At 49.1% G+C, this 21,656-nt stretch overlaps 2 protein-coding genes across 2 annotated transcripts; one reads left to right on the top strand and one right to left on the bottom strand.

The window, feature by feature from the left end:
- The first annotated feature begins 556 nt into the window (after positions 1–556).
- On the top strand, positions 557–3,342 carry LOC129326343 (galectin-1-like). Its single transcript, XM_054974498.1, has 4 exons — positions 557–627; positions 1,461–1,543; positions 1,886–2,045; positions 3,199–3,342. The coding sequence occupies exons 1-4, from the start codon at positions 619–621 to the stop codon at positions 3,340–3,342; spliced, it is 396 nt and encodes a 131-aa protein (XP_054830473.1). The 5' UTR covers positions 557–618.
- Positions 3,343–14,689: 11,347 nt separating this feature from the next.
- Positions 14,690–17,471, bottom strand: LOC129325526 (galectin-1-like). The gene is made up of 4 exons (XM_054973236.1): positions 17,402–17,471; positions 16,496–16,578; positions 15,994–16,153; positions 14,690–14,838 (listed from the first exon to the last, which is right to left on the bottom strand). Exons 1-4 carry the CDS (start codon positions 17,408–17,410, stop codon positions 14,695–14,697), a joined length of 396 nt encoding a protein of 131 aa, XP_054829211.1. The 5' UTR covers positions 17,411–17,471; the 3' UTR covers positions 14,690–14,694.
- Positions 17,472–21,656: the final 4,185 nt, after the last annotated feature.

Here is a 21,656-nt window from a genome sequence, read left to right as displayed (position 1 = left end):
CCACTGAGCTGCTCAGGCCCAGGAATTTTAAGAACTAAAGCGACACTTTGTGTGTCTTCTTGATTGTTGGGACCCACTGCAAGCCAATACAGTGAAAAAGGATGCTCGATCCTTTCCCTGTTTATATTAATTAATGAAATTCTTTACACCCCACCTTTCCTCTTGGCTCAAGGCAGCTTACAAGTAATAATCAAAATATTACAAATGAAAATAAAATAAAAACTCGAATTCTTTCCCCTAAAAGATTCCACATTTCCACAGAGTATCAATTCTGGCAGGGATCAGCCTCGTTCTGTTATTTCACTCCTGGTACCTGGTACCTGGTCAACATCATATAGAGCACTCAAAGACAGAACTCACAAGGCAACGGGTTTATTATTTAACTATTGCAACACTGCCTTGAGTTTGTAAGGTGGAAAGCCAACGTGTTTCTGATGAGGTTCTCGTAAAGATTTCACAACCTGGTGTCTGATTGGTTGGGAGAGAGAAAGGGCGGGCTCCAGGCCTCTATTTAAAGTTCAGACAGCCCAGTCAAGCATCATTGCAGAGTATCTGTTGGAACGGAAGCCGACTTGCTAAGCCTTAGCAATCCCAAGTGGAAGATCTACAGATTTCCCAATGGCAAACGTAAGTTTTCTGTAGAGGGACAGTTTAATCTATGGAGTGCAGGGAAGGTCCTTGCCAGATAGCTTAGTGCATGTGAACTGTTGGATGTCAATTGTGCACTGTGATCTTTGTTGAGTGATAGGTGGAATGGGTTATGATGAGAGCTCAAATGCTTGTTAGCAGGTGGAATGTTAGCTGGGAAATGGAAGCAGTACCTGGAGAGCTAATGGAATTCAAAGCATGTTTCCTCAGAAGGAAATCCCACTTGTTTCAGGGGTGCTTCCTTCTAAGTAACGGTTTTGAGAAGGACTGCAGCCTTGGTCTGCTGCAGCCCAAGTAAAATTCCACCGCTGTACCGAAATTTCCTAGCCAGATGGTTGCAGAAGTACGGGACAAAGCCATCAATGGTATCTCCTTCAGTGTTGTGTGTGTTTTTGATAGTGCTGCATAATAGCTTTATTACCAGAATTCCTTTTCTGAGACAAAAAGGAAGTCTGGAATTGCTACATAAGACTGCTGCTAGCCTCACATGGGTGGAGCGTTGGGGAGATGTCCCTCTTCTTCTTTATGGGGTGGGGCACCGCTTCTTCTCTGTGCTCCCTGCTAAAGGGCTTGCACCCTAGTCCTTAGCACCCTAAGGACTAAAAGGCTTTAATATCTAATGTCACGTTTTGTGGCATGGCCTCTGCTTGCATAGATGGGTGGAGAAGTTCCTTCTTTGGTCAATGGTGTTCATGGTGGTGCCAGAAATCTTGAACCCTTCTAGGGAAATGGGTGTATGTGTTTTACCAATTTGCCCTCAGTCTAGAGAGCATCCACCTAACAATAGCACTGCTGCTTTCCCTTTCTTTCAGCAACTGAGCATCACCAACCTGAAGACGGTCCGTGGGGGTGACTCTATCCTTGTGCAGGGGAAGGTGCCACCAAATGCTGAGAGGTTTGTATTGGTGGGTTGAAACGGGCCATATCTGTCTCCTGGGCAGCTTTTAGAAATGTGCTTGAATGCCAAGCTTATCTGTGGTCTCTTCCTCCTGACCACTCCAGAAGATCCAGGAGCCCACTGGGATTATTTCCAATACAGACCACCCCACCCCCCACCTACTAAGCCTGTGTCTGGAGAGAAAATGCTTATTATTCCCAACTACACCTAGACCTCTGAACTGAAAGAGGCATGGACTAGAAAGAGACAGAAAACTACAGTGTTAGCTTGAATTGTTATATTTCAGCCCCTGTTAAATCACAGTCAGAAATGTGTTATCTGTGTATCCTTCCGTCTTAGGTTTGCCATCGACCTGGGCCGAGATTCAAAGAACTACTTGATTCACTTTAACCCTCGCTTTGCTGAAAAGGTGATTGTGTACAACTCCCTGACGGATGGTAACTGGAGTACGGAGACCCGGGACTTTCACTTCCCGTTCAAGCAGGGAGAAGTCACCAAGGTGAGTGGAAGATGGAAAGGACTTGAGGGAGAAGCCGTGAGGGCTGCCTCCAAAATGGCGGGCAGGTGTCCTTGAGCAAGGCACATTCAGTGAGTGTTTTCATTGCTGGCTATAGATTGAGAAACCGCTGGAGATTTGGGGGAGGGAGAGGTTTGGAAAAGTGGAGTATACTGTCACAGAGCCCACCCTTCAGAGCTGCCATTTTCTCTGGGGAAAAGTGTACACAACACTCCCAAACTTTCACAACTAAAAAAACATATATGAAATTAACCTGTATAATACGCTCAAGCCATTCCCACAGAACTTCAGGGAGAAAAGTGCCCTGGTCTGGTCCCTTCAGGGATACATGAGAGGCTCGAGCTGTTTTGTCATCTGTCATCTGTTATCTCAGGGCAAGCAACGCTACCGGGTGGGGTGTTTGGGGTCTGGAAAACTGTGGGGAGACCAGGGCAGAAAGCACTTCTCTCCGTGCTCAAATGCCTGCTTTTGAATCAGACCTTCAGGCCTTTGGGGATTGAGTTCCCAGCAGAAAACCCACAACTGACGAGTGACTGATGGCTGAAAGTCAGGCTGGGGAACTGAGATGCAACCCATGAAAATCTCTGCGATATAGCTTGGCCCTCGTTCCCCTAGGGATAACGTTGCCAGGTCTTGCTGGAGGTGGAAAGAGCTGTCAAGTCACACAGCTGACTCACGGCGACCCCTGCTGGGGTTTTCACAGCAAGGGACAAACTGAGGTGGCTTACCATTTCCTGTCCCTATTCAGCAACCTTGGATTTCCTAACTGGTCTCCCATCCGACTCCCAACTTGGGCCAACCCTGATTATCTTCACAGAGGTGACGAGTTCGGGCCATCCTGGGCCATCCAGGTTAGGCTCCTGGCTGGTTGGGAAATGCCGGTTAGGGGGTGGCCTCCCCCCACAGATCTCTGGGAAAGATAGGCTGCCACAGCTTCCCACTGTGAAGAAATGACCCGAGACCGCTCTACGTAAAGAGTCAAGAAGACACAGGAATATTCCTGAGGCAGGACTGTGTGTGGTCTGGTCCCTGCTTTCTGTACACTGTGCTGGGCCCTCCGCATCTGGGGCCTGGGGGATCTCTGTCTTCCCCAAGAAAACGGCACTCCGCTAATGCCTTGCTCTCTCCTCTCCAGGTCCTTTTCACCTTAGAGAGAGATGAGGTGAAAGTGACTTATCCCGACGGCTATGTGTTCGATTACAAAAGCAAATCAAACCTGGACTACGTCGATTACGTCCAAATGGTGGGCATCGAGACCCAATCTATCGACATCAAATGAGTCCACTTGTGCCAACCTGTGCCCCTGTTCGGGCTTCAAAGGAGCATGCCAATAAACCAGCATTTGCTTCTTGAAATTGGTCTCAGCTTGTCCGCTTTCTAGACCTGTTTCTTTTTTCTAGAATCCTTGCACTTGCTTCGCTCATTCGAATACTTGTTTGGGTGCTATTTTGCCAAGCTTCTCTTGGCTGGCAGCTCCTCCACCGCTGGATCCTGGGAATTTTTTTCACTGTGTACTGAGTTCATTGAGATAAGGGAACAGAAAATGTGTGTGAGGCTTGCAATAGTCCCTGAAATGTCCCGTTGAACATAATGGGCCTAACTCGGCCTGGACAGAGAGGTGTTTGTGGTAGAGTTCTGCCAAGTAACTCTGAAAGACTTCACTGCATGAATCCGGGGTCTGCACGAGTTAATGCATTTTATGGGATAAGCTACTAGTTCATTCACTATTACATTCTTTGCCAGGAATGGCGTTTCTCTACAAGCACCTAACGTTTATCTGATTCTAAGCCCAGCCCCAGCCCCCTTCAGAGAACAGAGCTAAGGTTGCTAGCGGAACCGCAGAACAGAGCAGAGGAGATGTTGCATCTTCAAGGCCGTCAGGCCTTCCCAGGGGGAATGGAGAGCGCTATCTGGGGAAGAGATCCCAGCAGAGGGTTGCATTCCAGGCAGTGAGCAGCTTCTAACATCAGATTCACACACAGAGCCTGCAGAGTATCACAGGAGGTACACTAAACTGTAATAAATATACAAACTCAAAATCACTGGGGAGGGATTTCTACCCTGAGTGGTTTTGCGTCATTCCTGTTGTTGTTTTTTTAACGGGCGATGCTCAAGAAAAAGCAGGAAGGCCCAAGTGCAAATCCTGCTCTGCTATGAAGAATTGGGGTGGTGGTGGTGGTGGTGTATCCCAGTGCCAATTACGTCTCGGGCTCTTTCCACACCAGGATCTCCCCCTGCGTGGAGAGCAGGAAACGCCGGCAGTGAAGGGAGCGTGCCCACAGCCTCAGACCCAATCTGGCTCCTGTCTTTTGTTTCTCCTTCACACCAGAGAAAATATAAAGCCTGTAAGGAGAAACTGTACGGTGGCTGCAAGGGGCATTTCCAGGAGAGTTCTGCCACGTGGGCACCGCAGGGAGGGGTGTGTGACGCTCAGCGCCTCCTTCCACCTTCAAAACCACAGAGCTGAGCTTCGACCAGCCTGTTGAAGGTGCCGCACAACTCCTTTTTTTGCTTTCTGCCACAACACAACAGCATGGCTATCCGCTGGGTCCATTTCAGTCCAGGTCCTGCCCTGGTCATGGGACAGAGACAGCACTGGTCGCCCTGGATCAGGGTGGGTTGTCGCTTCTGGTGTTATTGGACCTCATGGCAACATTCAACAAGGTCGACTAAAAGTTGTTGACTCGCTGCCTTGCTGATGTGGGGATACATGAGGCGGCCTTGCAATGACTGCTCTCCTTTCTCCACGATCAGGGACAGAGAGTGGCGCTCAGGGAGTGGAAGCCCGCACGCTACCCATGGGTATGCAATGTCCCCCGGGGGGCAATACTCTCCTCAATGTTATCTAACATTTATATGAGCCCCTTCGCCCAGCTGGCTCGGAGTTTCAGTTTGGGGTGTCATTAATATGCACACGACACCCTGTTGTTTTTGCTGTTAGGTGGTCAACCGGATGCTGCAGCGGGTACTCTGGCCAGGGCTGTGGATGTGGCCACTGGGTGGTTGAAGCAGAGTCGATTGGAGTTGAACCCTACGAAATCGGAGGTCCTGTATCTTGGCTGAGGGTCAACAGGTTTGGGAATACAACTCCCAGCCCTGAATGGGCCACCGCTGGCATCTGTGCAGATGCTGAGTGTCACGGCTACGGGGCCCCACCGTCTCGACCTGGCTGAGGGGGAAGAGCTGCACAGTGCCATATGGGCCAGTTCACACCAGTTACAAAACTGGCAATGATTGAAAAGCCACTCAATTGCCCTAGTAGGGTGCTGCCATTCCCTTTGTCTACCCCAAGGCACAGGAGTAAAGGGACAAAGCTCCAAGCCTGTCAGGGAACTAAACAGAAATCTACCTTGCAAGGCTGTCTTGCAAGCAGGGTTTACAGAATGTTATTATTTTATTTTTTATTTATTTATTTTTTCAATTTATATACCGCCCATCCCCAGGGGCTCTGGGCGGTGAACAGTTAAAATCGATAAAAACAAAAACTAAAATCAATATACGAATAATAAAACAAATTAACAAGGTGCAGTGGTGGGGAGAACCCTCCCCCACCCCAAAGGTGGGAGGCCGACATGGCACCGCCCCCTTCAATCCCCGAACGCCTGGCGGAACAGCTCTGTCTTACAGGCCTGGCGGAAAGATAATATGTCCCGCTGGGCCCGGGTTTCCATTGACAGAGCGTTCCACCAGGCTGGGGCCAGGACTGAAAAGGCCCTGGCCCTGGTTGAAGCGAGGCGGGCTTCCTTAGGGCCGGGGACCACAAGTAAATATTTGTTCGCTGATCGGAGCGATCTCCGGGGAACGTACAGGGAGAGGCGGTCCCAAAGATATGCCGGTCCCAACCCACTCAGGGCTTTAAAGGTAAGAACCAACACTTTGAACCTGATTCGGAATTCAACCGGAAGCCAGTGCAGCTGGCGCAGGACAGGTGTGATGTGTGACTGGTAAGGTATACCAGTCAGGACCCGTGCCGCCACATTCTGGACCAGTTGTAGTTTCCGGATCAGGCCCAGGGGTAGCCCAGCGTAGAGTGAGTTACAGTAATCTAGCCTGGAGGTGACCGTTGCATGGATCACTGTAGCCAGGTCCTGGGGTGTCAGGTAGGGGGCAAGTTGCCTGATCTGATGAAGATGGAAAAATGCAGACTTGGCAACCGCCGTGAGCTGGGCCTCCATCGATAGGGAGGCATCCAGGAGCACACCCAGACTCTTTACCACTGGCAAAGTTGCCAGTGGTGTCCCATCCAGGGCAGGGAGCTGGATCCCAACATCTGGCAGCCGCCGTCCCAGCTGCAGGACCTCCGTCTTCACTGGGTTCAATTTCAGCCTGCTCTGTTTCAACCATGCCGTCACAGCCTCCAAAGCTCTGGCCAGATTGTCTGGGGCCGTGTCTGGCCAGCCGTCCATCAACAGAAAAAGTTGGGTGTCATCCGCGTATTGATGACAACCCAGCCCAAAACTCCACTCCAACTGGGCGAGGGGGCGCATATAGATGTTAAATAACATTGGGGAGAGTATCGCCCCTTGGGGAACCCCGCACACCAAAGGGTGACGGGGCGATAGATCTCCCCCGAGCGCCACCCTCTGTCCCCGACCCTGGAGAAAGGAGACCAGCCACTGTAAGACTGTCCCCCTAATCCCCACGTCGGCAAGGCGGCTGGCCAACAAATCATAGTCAACCGTGTCAAACGCTGGTAGGTGGTTCACAAAGTGAGTTCAGCAGAATGCTTTGAGGCTTCAAGTCAAAAACCACAACAGAAGTAAATTTATAAGAATTTATTTTAAGGTGCAAAGTTATTCTAAACTAGAAACAAAGCCCGTTGTGGGAAAAAATACAATGGGCTCTAGAAAGGGGAGAGCAGGCAGGCAAGCATTCCCTCCTCCTCCATCACTGATCCCGGTTGGTGAAGGATGTGTGGCATTGCCACCTGCTCTGCACCTGATCTCAGCAACGTGAAGGAGTGGTGGGCTTTGCTGCCTGCTGCATGCCGGATACAGGCTGGGTAAAGGGGGACAGGCATTACCATCTGCTCCAGTTCTGATGCCAGCCGGGTGAAGGAAAAACAGGCATTGCCTTCTGCTATGTGCCTGATTATGAACTGTATCAAAAGAAGAGGCTGCCCCAAGAAATACATCTGAATTACCATGAAAACATTCCCCAGGGACAATGTCCGCTGAACTCTATATCTCAACTCTAAATAAATGAATGAAATGCTCAATAAGACTCGTGTCAGTACAAAATAGTCAATTCAATTTTAAGTAAGTAAACCATCAACTCTCGGCAAAATTGCTACATTCAATATACAATAAGCAGACCGTATACCACTTAGGTCCAACAGCGTGTACAACTCAAAGTCCTTTCAATCTCAATATAAGATTAGTCCTCTTGTGCATTTATCATGTGACACACTGTGGTACATGTAGTTGAAGATCCAACGAAGGTAGGCGAACACTGTTGGGAAACGCCGTTCCAGTCTCTACTCAAATTGAAGAAATAGGTAAGAGAAGTGGCTGAATCCCGCAAATGTAAAAGGTTCTCGTGAATTTTTACGTCTTTCAGGTGGAGACGTGCAGACGAAGCGGGACACTTGGGATCTTTCCAGTTCCCGGTCCATACCTCTCCCTCTCTGGAACACTCTGACCTTTCCCAGCAACCTCTCCTGTCCCACCCATCCCCTCCTTTCTGTGACGGCAGGAAGGTGGTTGATGTCAGCAGCTGCTGTCGGATCAAGGTCTTCCCGTTCCTGTCACCGGGTCTTCAGGTTCGGCTCCTTACTGCGGTCAGAACCCCTTGGTCCCCCTCTCCCTGACCACTTCGTCTTCCCTCTTCCCTCCTCTCCGTCTCAGGTACTGTCACGACCCTTCCCAATGACTTGTACTGCCCTGCCCCGCCCCGCCCCGCCCCCTCCTTTCCATGATGGCAGGATTGTGGTTGATGTCAGCAGCTGCTGTCAAATGGGGGGGGTCTACCCATTCCTGTCCCCCTTTCTTTGACAATTTCATGGTCCCTGTTTCTCTCTCTCCCTGTGTGGAACCACACTGACCCTTAGGGGGCTTCTCTTGTCTATCCCATCCATCCCATCCTTTCCGTGATGGCAGGAAGGCGGCTAATGTCCTCACAGAGCATTAGTCGTGGTCCCTGTTTCTCCCTCTCCCTCTCTGGACTCCGACCATTTGGCAACCTCTCCTGTTTGTCCCGTCCATCATATCCTTTCTGCAAATGCAGGAATGTGTTTGGTGTCTGCTGGTGCTGCTTCTCAGCAACAGGGCCAGCTCAGCTGCTATTGTGCAGATGGTAGTGCAACACAGTGTCCCCTATCATGGCACTGGCTCTCCCCTCTGACCGGGGGGAATGGCTCCCGCCATGACTCATGTCCTTTCTGTGAAGGCAGGAAGGTGGTTCATGTCCACAGATGCTGGGTTTGGGCACCAGAGGCAGCTCAGGGACTATGGCACATGCAGTTGTCCTGCACCGTGGCCCCAATCAATGGCACCTGCTGCTCCCTCTTGTTACCGAGCAGCCCCCCCCCCCTGCATGAGGCCAGCCACGAACTGTGTCTGAGTTCTACACTAAAAGACTGCCTTGCACGTGTGCCTCTAATACACGTGTCAGTTTCGTATCTGATGCTGCAACAGACTGTCAGTTTCCTGGACAATTGCTGTCAGGCCCCTTGCGTGGCACTGCCCTGCTCAAGCTTATATCTGGGCTCTCCTGTGTGATGCTGCCCTGTTGCCAACCACGGACTGTGTCTTAAACGCTGCTCCCTCGCCTGTCATGAGAGCTTGCCTCACCCTGGGCCCCAGCCACACTGCCAGCAGACAGGTGCCAGCCAGGGAGACCTTCAGCGAGAATGGCCAGGCGCCCCCTGGCCAGCTCCCGCCAGGAGCCTCCCGTGGGCTAGTTACCCAGCTTGCCATCATTGCCAGGCAGTCTGCTGGTAAACCCTAGCCATGCCCAGACGACATCCATGTTCTCAGGCAGCCAAGAAACCAAGGGAAACTGTCTGCTTTGGGAAGCCATTTCGAGGAGGCGAGCTGACCACGTACACAGCGAGAGAATTCCGCTCTCCTCTGCATATCTTAACACCTATCCAGAATGGAGATTGATCGTCGGTCAGCCAGGGCAATCAATGGGTGCACATCAAAGCAACCTTTGCACTCCAGACTTGAAGGCACCAGGATGAGCGCTGGGAACACGCAAACCGCCCAGATCCCCTTCCTTCCCCCGTCCCCTCTCCCAAAAGGTGTCATAATATCAATCAGACTTCAAACAGTGTCCAACCAAGGCTATTCCGATAGCCCCAAATCCTTTGATTTAAGTCGTGAGAACCACTGAACGGGGCGTCAGCCCCTGGGTAATTTGAAAGTATATAAGCTGGCCTCCCAGCCCACATGGTGCGAGCGCCATTCCTATCCCAGCCCCCTTGCTGTCTTTCCGTGGTTCCGGTGCTGGCGCTGGACCACGCCGCTGCTATATCTCTGACCTGCCTGCTGATTGTGAGTATGCCCTTGTCATCGTGGTATCCAGCTCATGCATCCGTCTCTAATTTTCCTACTCTGTATTTCCTAGCTCTTGTATGTAATCTTGTATGTGTGTGTAAGTTCAGGATTACGCCACACTATTAGAAAATACACCTTATTGATTGAATAATTGTAGTCTGCCTCTTTATTACGTGAATTTCCAAAAAAAGGACCTTGGTATACATTGGTTAGATGCGCGCTAAATTTAGTTCTGGACTGCTAAGCTAGTTCCCCATCCAAATAAAGAGCAGTTCCAGTAACACTCTGAGGAAGAGGGAATGGGTCCCGCAACTCCATCGTTTCCACAAAGGCAGGATGGTGAGTCACCTTGGAGGCAGCCTCTGATTCGACATTGGAGGGGCGTCCAATGTTTCATGGATGTCCAGCTGGTGTGTTTTGTCTGGACTCTACAACATGCAAAGTGTGGACAAAACCATTGGCCCTGATGCTGTGAAGTACAGCATCTGGTGAATGTACATCAGTGCCTGACCTGCCAGGTTGTGTGTTTGTGTGTACGAGGCCTCCACAGACACCAACTTGTCTTGCTGGAGGAGGATTTTCTTAGCAGATTGTGGCTGGGTCATTTTGGTCTGCGGTGGCCAACAACATCACCCACCTTTTATACCTTCCGGAAGGTGCCCTCCAGAAGGCCTGGTGGGCAGACACATGGGGTTGCTACCTGCCAGCAGCCCGCCCCCCCTGCCCCCAAGATTGAAATCGTTTTGGAATTTTGGATAATTGTTAAAGGTAACTGACACTGTTTAATATATGTTTTTGTTTGTAGAAATCTAAAATTTATTGTATTGGTGGATTGTATGGTGGCCCCTGAGGAAGTGAACATCCGTGAAACAAGCTGATTAATCTTTGCTGGCTGCTTGTAGGGCGAACAGGAGGAGGGGGCCCCCCAGGGTCCCACTTCATCTGCACTTCTCCACCTGAAAGACCAAAAAATTCACGAGAACCTTTTACATTTGCGGGATTCAGCCGCTTCTCTTACCTATTTCTGCCATGAGAGCCCCTTTTCCCACAGACTTACAACTCAGCCTCACCACCTATACTTTCAGGCCGTGGTTTAGAATGAGGAAATGTAACTCTTTTGATTAGGATCTTTCCTTTTTACTAAAGGATGTTGCTATGGAAGAATCTACTTAAATAAAACTAAGTTTTATCTTTCTATGGTTTTGTCTGAAATCTAATTAATGCACGTTTTAAGTATTTAAACACTTCTGCCTAAATAATTCTGCTGTTACTCTGCTGTGTTACTATAAAGATTTCACATAACTATCGTTTCAGACCAAGAAACCTAAATATAAAACTTCCAATAATGGGGAAGGAAGAAAAGCAGCAGATTATTGCGGATAAACGGCCTGTGAAACTCAGAAGCCTGTGAAGAAACGTAGCATTTTAGCATGCAAAAAAAACGGGCTTGGTAAGGTATACTTCATGGCTTTTGTCTGGCCCCAGATTTGTAACAGAATGCAGAGTTTCGGAATGCACTGGTTAACAAATACTTGCTGTACGTTGAATGGAAGCCTCGGTTCTCATGAGCCTGACATCCATAGCAGGGTCTAGCAGCTATATGTACCATGCAAGATGCGTGCTGGGGGTAGCTCTTGGCTTGCTGCTGTGTTCATGAACAAAGCGTTGCACCTCAGCATCTTTGGAAAGATCTTTTGTAAGATGGGAGGCTTACAAAAGATGGCAGTCTTAAGGACAGCCCAGTGTAGACCAAGTTACAGCATTCTGGCCTGGGGATGTTCGTTGCTTGGATCACTGTAGCCAGTTCGCTGGTCAAGAGGAAGGGAACGAGCTGCCTGACCTGGCAACTACTGTGACCTGGGCCTCCAGTGAGAGAGAGGCATCCAGGGCCATGCCCAGGCTCCTCGCTGTGAAGAAAATGCTCTTTTCCTTGTTGGAATATATGTGTGTTGCAAGGTCTGAGATTCAGTCATTATGGGGTTAATGTGTTTACCTACCATGCTATTGTTTAGATTGATCTGGAAGGGGAACCTGGCTCAAAGCCAATAATCTGCAAGCCCGGGAAACTTGAGAGTGTTTGTAAACTGTTATTGGTCAACAGGTCAGGTGACTTTCTTTCAGGGTCAAGAAGGAGGAGGTAGAAGAAGATTCTCCATTCTGTTATCCCAGCTCTTTGTTGTAAACAGTAGGGAAAAATGTAGCTCCAGGCGTTTTGTTATTTTGTAGCAATCCTGTGACCCTTTTCCTTTAGAAGTAAATGATTTTTTTTAAAGCTAAACTCCTGTGCTGACTCTCTATTGATTCAAGATCCGTTGCACCTCTGAAGAAAAGCTATTTTTAACCTTCCCCCCCCCCAAATTCCTAACTTATACAGAAGCCGTGTTCCTTGAAACTTGTGCTAAAGAATCGTCTTGCGAGGAAAATCCCTTTTGCGCAAAACTCCCCCCTTTTGCTAGAAGCCTGGTGAGGTAAGGCCCATTATGCTCAATGGGACAGTTGTAGGAATATTGTAAGCCCGGTGGTATCAGCATTTGGACTCCTGCTTGCCTAACAGGCCTGGGCCACTTGGGTTTCCAAATGACAGAAAAGTAGCTAACCAACATGGAGCTTGAAGCTTTCGGTGGGTTTCAGTGACTAGACGGTAACCTGGCTCAGTCTCTGTGACGGACACTCATGCAACCTTCTTTTCCTCTTGCTGTGATGCCTAGATGTTTTGCCTCTTGATTAGAGACTTTGATTTCTGCCCCTTTGACAACACCTTATTTTAATTTAATTTTAATGTAATTTATTAGATTTATATTCCGCCCTCCCCAAACCAGCAGGTTCATTTTGCCTTCGTTGGAATACTGTGGTATGTATAGCAAGAGCTGACATACTTTAAGATGGATTGTTTTACTCCCCACAGTCTGTCTTGTGTATTTAGAATAACTTTGCACCTTAAAGTAAAAAATTATAATTTTACTTCTGTTGTGGTTTTTGACTTGAAGCCTCAAAGCATTCTGCTGAACACACTTTGTGAACCTCATGAACCACCTACCATAATAACATTCTGTGAACCCTGCTTGCAAGACAGCCTTGCAAGGTAGACTAACCTGACAGGCGTGGAGCTTTGTCCCTTTACTCCTGTGCCTTGGGGTAGACAAAGGGAATGGCAGTACCCTACTAGGGCAATTGAGTGGCTTTTCAATCATTGCCAGTTTTGTAACTGGTGCGAACTGGCCCATAGGGCACTGTGCAGCTCTTCGCCCTCAGCTAGGTCGAGACGGCGGGGCCCCGTAGCCGTGACACTCAGCATCTGCACAGATGCCAGCGGTGGCCCATTCAGGGCTGGGAGTTGTATTCCCAAACCTGTTGACCCTCAGCCAAGATACAGGACCTCCGATTTCGTAGGGTTCAACTCCAATCGACTCTGCTTCAACCACCCAGTGGCCACATCCACAGCCCTGGCCAGAGTACCCGCTGCAGCATCCGGTTGACCACCTAACAGCAAAAACAACAGGGTGTCGTGTGCATATTAATGACACCCCAAACTGAAACTCCGAGCCAGCTGGGCGAAGGGGCTCATATAAATGTTAGATAACATTGAGGAGAGTATTGCCCCCCGGGGGACATTGCATACCCATGGGTAGCGTGCGGACTTCCACTCCCTGAGCGCCACTCTCTGTCCCTGATCGTGGAGAAAGGAGAGCAGTCATTGCAAGGCCGCCTCATGTATCCCCACATCAGCAAGGCAGCGAGTCAACAACTTTTAGTCGACCTTGTTGAACGTTGCCATGAGGTCCAATAACACCAGAAGTGACAACCCACCCTGATCCAGGGTGACCAGTGCTGTCTCTGTCCCATGACCAGGGCAGGACCTGGACTGAAATGGACCCAGCGGATAGCCATGCTGTTGTGTTGTGGCAGAAAGCAAAAAAAGGAGCTGTGCGGCACCTTCAACAGGCTGGTCGAAGCTCAGCTCTGTGGTTTTGAAGGTGGAAGGAGGCGCTGAGCGTCACACACCCCTCCCTGCGGTGCCCACATGGCAGAACTCTCCTGGAAATGCCCCTTGCAGCCACCGTACAGTTTCTCCTTACAGGCTTTATATTTTCTCTGGTGTGAAGGAGAAACAAAAGACAGGAGCCAGATTGGGTCTGAGGCTGTGGGCACGCTCCCTTCACTGCCGGCGTTTCCTGCTCTCCACGCAGGGGGAGATCCTGGTGTGGAAAGAGCCCGAGATGTAATTGGCACTGGGATAAACCACCCCCCAATTCTTCATAGCAGAGCAGGATTTGCACTTGGGCCTTCCTGCTTTTTCTTGAGCATCGCCCGTTAAAAAAACAACAACAGGAATGACGCAAAACCACTCAGGGCAGAAATCCCTCCCCAGTGATTTTGAGTTTGTATATTTATTACAGTTTAGTGTACCTCCTGTGATACTCTGCAGGCTCTGTGTGTGAATCTGATGTTAGAAGCTGCTCACTGCCTGGAATGCAACCCTCCGCTGGGATCTCTTCCCCAGATAGCGCTCTCCATTCCCCCTGGGAAGGCCTGACGGCCTTGAAGATGCAACATCTCCTCTGCTCTGTTCTGCGGTTCCGCTAGCAACCTTAGCTCTGTTCTCTGAAGGGGGCTGGGGCTGGGCTTAGAATCAGATAAACGTTAGGTGCTTGTAGAGAAACGCCATTCCTGGCAAAGAATGTAATAGTGAATGAACTAGTAGCTTATCCCATAAAATGCATTAACTCGTGCAGACCCCGGATTCATGCAGTGAAGTCTTTCAGAGTTACTTGGCAGAACTCTACCACAAACACCTCTCTGTTCAGGCAGAGTTAGGCCCATTATGTTCAATGGGACATTTCAGGGACTATTGCAAGCCTCACACACATTTTCTGTTCCCTTATCTCAATGAACTCAGTACACAGTGAAAAAAATTCCCAGGATCCAGCGGTGGAGGAGCTGCCAGCCAAGAGAAGCTTGGCAAAATAGCACCCAAACAAGTATTCGAATGAGCGAAGCAAGTGCAAGGATTCTAGAAAAAAGAAACAGGTCTAGAAAGCGGACAAGCTGAGACCAATTTCAAGAAGCAAATGCTGGTTTATTGGCATGCTCCTTTGAAGCCCGAACAGGGGCACAGGTTGGCACAAGTGGACTCATTTGATGTCGATAGATTGGGTCTCGATGCCCGCCATTTGGACGTAATCGACGTAGTCCAGGTTTGATTTGCTTTTGTAATCGAACACATAGCCATCGGGATAAGTCACTTTCACTTCATCTCTCTCTAAGGTGAAAAGGACCTGGAGAGGAGAGAGCAAGGCATTAGCGGAGTGCCGTTTTCTTGGGGAAGGCAGAGATCCCCCAGGCCCCAGATGCGGAGGGCCCAGCACAGTGTACAGAAAGCAGGGACCAGACCACACACAGTCCTGCCTCAGGAATATTCCTGTGTCTTCTTGACTCTTTACATACAGCGGTCTCGGGTCATTTCTTCACAGTGGGAAGCTGTGGCAGCCTATCTTTCCCAGAGATCTGTGGGGGGAGGCCACCCCCTAACCGGCATTTCCCAACCAGCCAGGAGCCTAACCTGGATGGCCCAGGATGGCCCGAACTCGTCACCTCTTGGAAGGTAATCAGGGTTGGCCCAAGTTAGGAGTCGGATGGGAGACCACTTAGGAAATCCAAGGTTGCTGAATAGGGACAGGAAATGGTAAGCCACCTCAGTTTGTCCCTTGCTGTGAAAACCCCAGCAGGGGTCGCCGTGAGTCAGCTCTGTGACTTGACGGCCCTTTCCACCTCCAGCAAGACCTGGCAACGTTATCCCTAAGGGAACGAGGGCCAAGCTATATCGCAGAGATTTTCACGGGCTGCATCTCAGTTCCCCAGCCTGACTTTCAGCCAGTCAGTCACTCGTCAGTTGTGGGTTTTCTGCTGGGAACTCAATCCCCAAAGGCCTGAAGGTCTGATTCAAAAGCAGGCATTTGAGCACGGAGAGAAGTGCTTTCTGCCCTGGTCTCCCCACAGTTTTCCAGACCCCAAACACCCCACCCGGTAGCGTTGCTTGCCCTGAGATAACAGATGACAGATGACAAAACAGCTCGAGCCTCTCATGTATCCCTGAAGGGACCAGACCAGGGCACTTTTCTCCCTGAAGTTCTGTGGAAATGGCTTGAGCGTATTATACAGGTTAATTTCATATATGTTTTTTTAAGTTGTGAAAGTTTGGGAGTGTTGTGTACACTTTTCCCCAGAGAAAATGGCAGCTCTGAAGGGTGGGCTCTGTGACAGTATACTCCACTTTTCCAACCCCCTCCCTCCCCCAAATCTCCAGCGGTTTCTCAATCTATAGCCGGCAACGAAAGCACTCACTGAATGTGCCTTGCTCAAGGTCACCTGCCCGCCATTTTGGAGGCAGCCCTCACGGCTTCTCCCTCAAGTCCTTTCCATCTTCCACTCACCTTGGTGACTTCTCCCTGCTTGAATGGGAAGTGAAAGTCCCGGGTCTCCGTACTCCAGTTACCATCCGTCATGGAGTTGTACACAATCACCTTTTCAGCAAAGCGAGGGTTAAAGTGAATCAAGTAGTTCTTTGAATCTCGGCCCAGGTCGATGGCAAACCTAAGACGGAAGGATACACAGACAACACATTTCTGACTGTGATTTAACAGGGGCTGGAATATAACAATTCAAGCTAACACTGTAGTTTTCTGTCTCTTTCTAGTCCATGCCCCTTTCAGTTCAGAGGTCTAGGTGTAGTTGGGAATAATAAGCATTTTCTCTCCAGACACAGGCTTAGTAGGTGGGGGGTGGGGTGGTCTGTATTGGAAATAATCCCAGTGGGCTCCTGGATCTTCTGGGGTAGTCAGGAGGAAGAGACCACAGATAAGCTTGGCATTCAAGCACATTTCTAAAAGCTGCCCAGGAGACAGATATGGCCCGTTTCAACCCACCAATACAAACCTCTCAGCATTTGGTGGCACCTTCCCCTGCACAAGGATAGAGTCACCCCCACGGACCGTCTTCAAGTTGGTGATGCTCAGTTGCTGAAGGAAAAGGAAAGCAGCAGTGCTATTGTTAGGTGGATGCTCTCTAGACCGAGGGCAAATTAATAAAAAAAATACACCCATTTCCCTTGAAGCGTTCAAGATTTCTGGCACCACCATGAACACCATTGACCAAAGAAGGAACTTCTCCACCCATCTATGCAAGCAGAGGCCATGCCACAAAACGTGACATTAGATATTAAAGCCTTTTAGTCCTTAGGGTGCTAAGGACTAGGGTGCAAGCCCTTTAGCAGGGAGCACAGAGAACAAGCGGTGCCCCACTCCATAAAGAAGAAGAGGGACATCTCCCCAACGCTCCACCCATGTGAGGCTAGCAGCAGTCTTATGTAGCAATTCAAGACTTCCATTTTGTCTCAGAAAAGGAAATCTGATAATAAACCTATTCTGCTAAAAACACACAACACTGAAGGAGATACCATTGATGGCTTTGTCCCATACTTCTGCAACCATCTGGCTAGGAAATTTCGGTACAGCAGCAGACTTTTACTTGGGCTGCAGCAGACCAAGGCTGCAGTCCTTCTGAAAACGATTACTTAGAAGGAAGCACCCCTGAAACAAGTGGGATTTCCTTCTGAGGAAACATGCCTTGAATTCCATTAGCTCTCCAGGTACTGCTTCCATTTCCCAGCTAACATTCCACCCGCTAACAAGCATTTGAGCTCTCATCATAACCCATTCCACCTATCACTCAACAAAGATCACAGTGCACAATTGACATCCAACAGTTCAAATGCACTAAGCTATCTGGCAAGGACCTTCCCTGCACTCCATAAATTAAACTGTCCCTCTACAGAAAACTTACGTTTGCCATTGGGAAATCTGTAGATCTTCCACTTGGGATTGCTAAGGCTTAGCAAGCTGGCTTCCGTTCCAACAGATACTCTGCAATGATGCTTGACTGGGCTGTCTGAACTTTAAATAGAGGCCTGGAGCCCACCCTTTCTCTTTGCCAACCAATCAGACACCAGGTTGTGAAATCTTTACGAGAACCTCATCAGAAACACGTTGGCTTTCCACCGTACAAACTCAAGGCAGTGTTGCAATAGTTAAATAATAAACCCGTTGCCTTGTGAGTGCTGTCTTTGAGTGCTCTATATGATGTTGACCAGGTACCAGGTACCAGGAGTGAAAAAACAGACCGAGGCTGATCCCTGCCAGAATTGATACTCTGTGGAAATGTGGAATCTTTTAGGGGAAGATATTCGAGTTTTTGTTTTATTTTCATTTGTAATATTTTGATTATTACTTGTAAGCTGCCTTGAGCCAAGAGGAAAGGTGGGGTATAAAGAATTTCATTAATTAATATAAACAGGGAAACGATCGAGCATCCTTTTCCACTGTATTGGCTTGCAATGGGTCCCAACAATCAAAAAGACACTCGAAGTGTAGCTTTAGTTCTTAAAATTCCTGGGCCTGAGCAGCTCAGTGGATCCAACAGCCTGCAATTAACTGGCAGTCTGCACAACTTGGAAGGGTACTGAAGCCCTCATACGAGGGAGGTGTATTTTCAATCACACCATTCAAACCAAATATGAAACCAGTTCATTTCTCATGGCTTTGAATCTCGTGAGCCAATTCTTCGATTCTGGGGCATCAACAGATTCTTCGTTAAGGGACAGGATTGTAATTGGTATCAAACGGCTTTTCTGAGAAATGCAGACTTACAGTAAAATCCTAAGCAGAATTACTCCAGTCTAAGCCCATTGACATAAATAGGCTTAGATGAGAATACATTTGGTTGTTGGGGGTTTTCCGGGCTGTATTGCCGTGGTCTTGGCATTGTAGTTCCTGACGTTTCGCCAGCAGCTGTGGCTGGCATCTTCAGAGGTGTAGCACCAAAAGACAGAGATCTCTCAGTGTCACAGTGTGGAAAAGATGAGGTCATTTGTATCTACTCAGGAGGGGTGGGGTTGAGCTGAGTCATTCTGTAAGAGTTTCCCAGGGTGTGGAATGCTAATGGCCGTGAAAGCCTTCGACAATACATCGAGAATACATTTGTTTAGTATTTTACTGTTAGAAACAGCAGGCAGGGTCTGCATAGCAAAGGATGCGAGTCCAGGGCACAGAGTGGAGGGAATGGACCTAACAAGGTACCACATTGTTAGTGTCGCAGATAAAGGCCCTTTAGGGAACACAAAACCACATGCTACCCTCTAGTTCATAAAAGCCGGTCTCCCGTTTTCATTGTCATTGTGGGGGCTGGAGAACACGGAAGGCCTGAATGCGAGAGAAGCAAGATTCCATTCAGTCTAAAGAGGCAGGTGATGTTAGAGGTCTCCCCATTCAGTTGCAGGGCTTTTGGGGTCCAGAACCTTTGGAGCAGATTGGATCATCCCACATGGGAGGGACTCTCACAAGATTCTGTTCCTTTGCCTCTGTGTGTACATCTCCTCCGTATGTGTCCACTCTCTTCTGCAAGTCCTGGCCAATATCGCAATACACTCATCCATCAGCCACCACAGTTGGAGCTGTTGTGAAGAAACTGTATGTTCCTCTTAGCTAATATATACCCTCTGTCTTTATTTTTCATTAGCCTGTATCCCTGATTCTTTGCCTGTATCTACCATAGAGTTGTGTTTTGGAGTAATAAATTATTTGGAGGTGGAAAGTGCTGTCCAACTATAGCCAATTTATGATAATCCCTGCAGGGTTTTCATGGCAAGGGATTAAAAGAGGTGGTTTGCCACCGCCTGCCCCTGCATAGCAACCCTGGTCGTCTTGGGAGGTCTCCCATCCCATTAGTAACCATGGCTGACCCTTGCTTATCTGCATCCCCTGACCATAATCAGCACTACCACATACCCCTTGGGGTCAGCAGCCCTGGAACAATGCGGAGTTCCCTTGGTACAGGGGCAAACATCCAGCAGAGGTTACATGCTGTGCAAGGGAGTCCAGCGCCTACCTCACAGTGTCGTTGGCAGGAGCAGAGTATATGCTTCCTAATCTCAGCTTCTCAGGTCGGGCAAAATATATAGTGTTGCAGACAGTTTCAGTCCAAATACTCCATGAGACCTGCTGTAGCATAAGGGTTAAATGGTTGGGTTGCCAGTCAGCACTCTGCTGGTTCGAATCCCTCTGCTGCCATGACCTCTGCTGGTAGCCTTGGGTAAGTCGCTCCTCTCAGCCCCAGATCCCCCGCTGGATTGTGAAGATAAGAATACTTACTGCACCGCTCTGAGTGGGGCACTAATCTGTCCAGAAGGGCAGGATATAAGAGCAGTTATTTTAGCACAGTGAATGGCTGGGCTGTGGATCTCCATTCTGCTGGTTCGAATCCCACTACTACCATAAGCTCTGCCGTTGGTTTTGGTAAACCACTTCTCTCAGCCCAGCTCCTGACCTGTATTATGGGGATAATAATGACACTGACTTTGTTCACTGCTCTTGAGTGTGGCACTAATCTGTCCAGAAGGACAGGATATAAGCACAGTGTTTTTATTATTATTATTATTATTATTATTATTATTATTATTATTATTATTATTGCTGCTGCTGCTGCTGCTGCTGCTGCTGCTGCTGTTATTGCTGTTGTGCTTCTTTTGCACATGAACTCCAGAGGCACCAATGACGTCACTTCCCCGTGAAAACTGGAAGCTGCAGGGTCTCAGATGGGTCAAAATCAGCCCCAAACACAGCATTTTCACCCACAACCTCACAGAGCTCTACCCTAAGCCTGCATATACTATCCCTTGGAGTTCAATGGGTCTTCCAGCCTAGTTTAGGATTGCAGCCACAGTCTATTTCAGTTATGCTACAATAAGAAAAAAAGGTGCCTCAAATCATGTACAGAGTGCCTCCCCTTCTTCCCTGCCCCCAGTTCAGACCTACTTTCCCCCCTCCCCCATCTAACTTTTCTCCATCACCTTCATTCATTCTGATGTCATGTGATGCTTTAACATTTCCCAGGAATAATGTGGAGACGCAGGCAATGCAAGCGGTGCAACCCTCTGGGAAGGTAAAAGGTAAAGGTAGTCCCCTGTGCAAGCACCCAGTCATTACTGACCCATGGGGGGACATCACATCACAACATTTTCTGGGTAGGTGAACCTGGCTTCCCCCTGGATCGAACTCAGGTCGTGAGCAGAGCTTGGGCTGCAGTACTGCAGCTTACCACTCTGTGCCACGGGGCATCTGAATTTCAATACTCTCTTTTGTCCAGGGAGTCTGAAACTGCCTTTGGGAAGGGACTGTTTGAGTTTTGAACATTTTCTCATTGAGATTTGGTGGCGGTGGTGTGTAGTGGAGAGAAGCTTAAATCTTCCTGTGTTAAGATAAGGTGGAAAGTGAGAGTTAAGGATATCAATACCCCGTCCGACCGCTGTCAATTGTCCGGCTCAGGCAGGCTCCACTGCTCGCTCTGGCCGTTAACTTGGAAAGGAGGCGGGTTGCAAGAGGTAAGGGGATTGCACAGGACATCGGAGTAAGCACGCTGCAGCCATGAGATGGAGAAGGTGACACTGGCTGAGGTTTCTGGGCAGTCAGCTGGCTGCTGGGTGGAAAGGAGGGGGGTGGAGGCAGGGAGGTGAGGCCCAAGCTCTCCTCTCCTCGGCAGCAGCCCAGGGATGAGAAGGGAGGAGGTAGGAAAGCATCGCCCAAGCCTGAGCCCGAGCTGTTGCTTGTCCTCCCCTCCTACCACATGTTGAGACACCAGCCAGCCACGCGGCACATCAGCAGCCGTAGCAACATGCTGGGGCCACCGGCTGCTTGTCAAAATTCTTGCTTGTCCAGATGTTGCAAAAATGCAGGTTCGTTTTGACCAGGTGCTTTTGCCCAATGATTACCCCAAGACTGGAGAACTTTGAAGAGCAAATGCTTTTATTTCATAAAATAAGGGGACAGCGTTTCAAGCAAATAAAAACACTCAGAGCCCACCTGAGAAAGGCACAGGGAGGGGGGGGATCTTTTAAGCAGAAGAAAAAGAGATCACAATAGACCCTTCCAGAGAAGTCTGAGAATACCAAAATGCAGGAGGGGTCATTACCCCCCCCACACATACACACACACACCAAGCTTGAAAGACATAGTCACAAAGGTGGGCAGCCACAGGTCTGTCTGTG

This window comes from Eublepharis macularius, chromosome 3 (assembly GCF_028583425.1).
Source record: "Eublepharis macularius isolate TG4126 chromosome 3, MPM_Emac_v1.0, whole genome shotgun sequence".
NCBI lineage: Eukaryota > Metazoa > Chordata > Lepidosauria > Squamata > Eublepharidae > Eublepharis > Eublepharis macularius.
This window is presented reverse-complemented; position numbering and strand designations above follow the sequence as displayed.

What these genes read in the sequence shown, in the direction of transcription:
- LOC129325526 (XM_054973236.1), bottom strand. An exon ending in GTGCCACCAAATGCTGAGAG is followed by an intron (nt 16,154 to 16,495) that starts GTTTGTATTGGT and finishes CTTCCGTCTTAG; the next exon opens with GTTTGCCATCGACCTGGGCC. An exon ending in AGCAGGGAGAAGTCACCAAG is followed by an intron (nt 14,839 to 15,993) that starts GTGAGTGGAAGA and finishes TCTCCTCTCCAG; the next exon opens with GTCCTTTTCACCTTAGAGAG.
- LOC129326343 (XM_054974498.1), top strand. An exon ending in GTGCCACCAAATGCTGAGAG is followed by an intron (nt 1,544 to 1,885) that starts GTTTGTATTGGT and finishes CTTCCGTCTTAG; the next exon opens with GTTTGCCATCGACCTGGGCC. An exon ending in AGCAGGGAGAAGTCACCAAG is followed by an intron (nt 2,046 to 3,198) that starts GTGAGTGGAAGA and finishes TCTCCTCTCCAG; the next exon opens with GTCCTTTTCACCTTAGAGAG.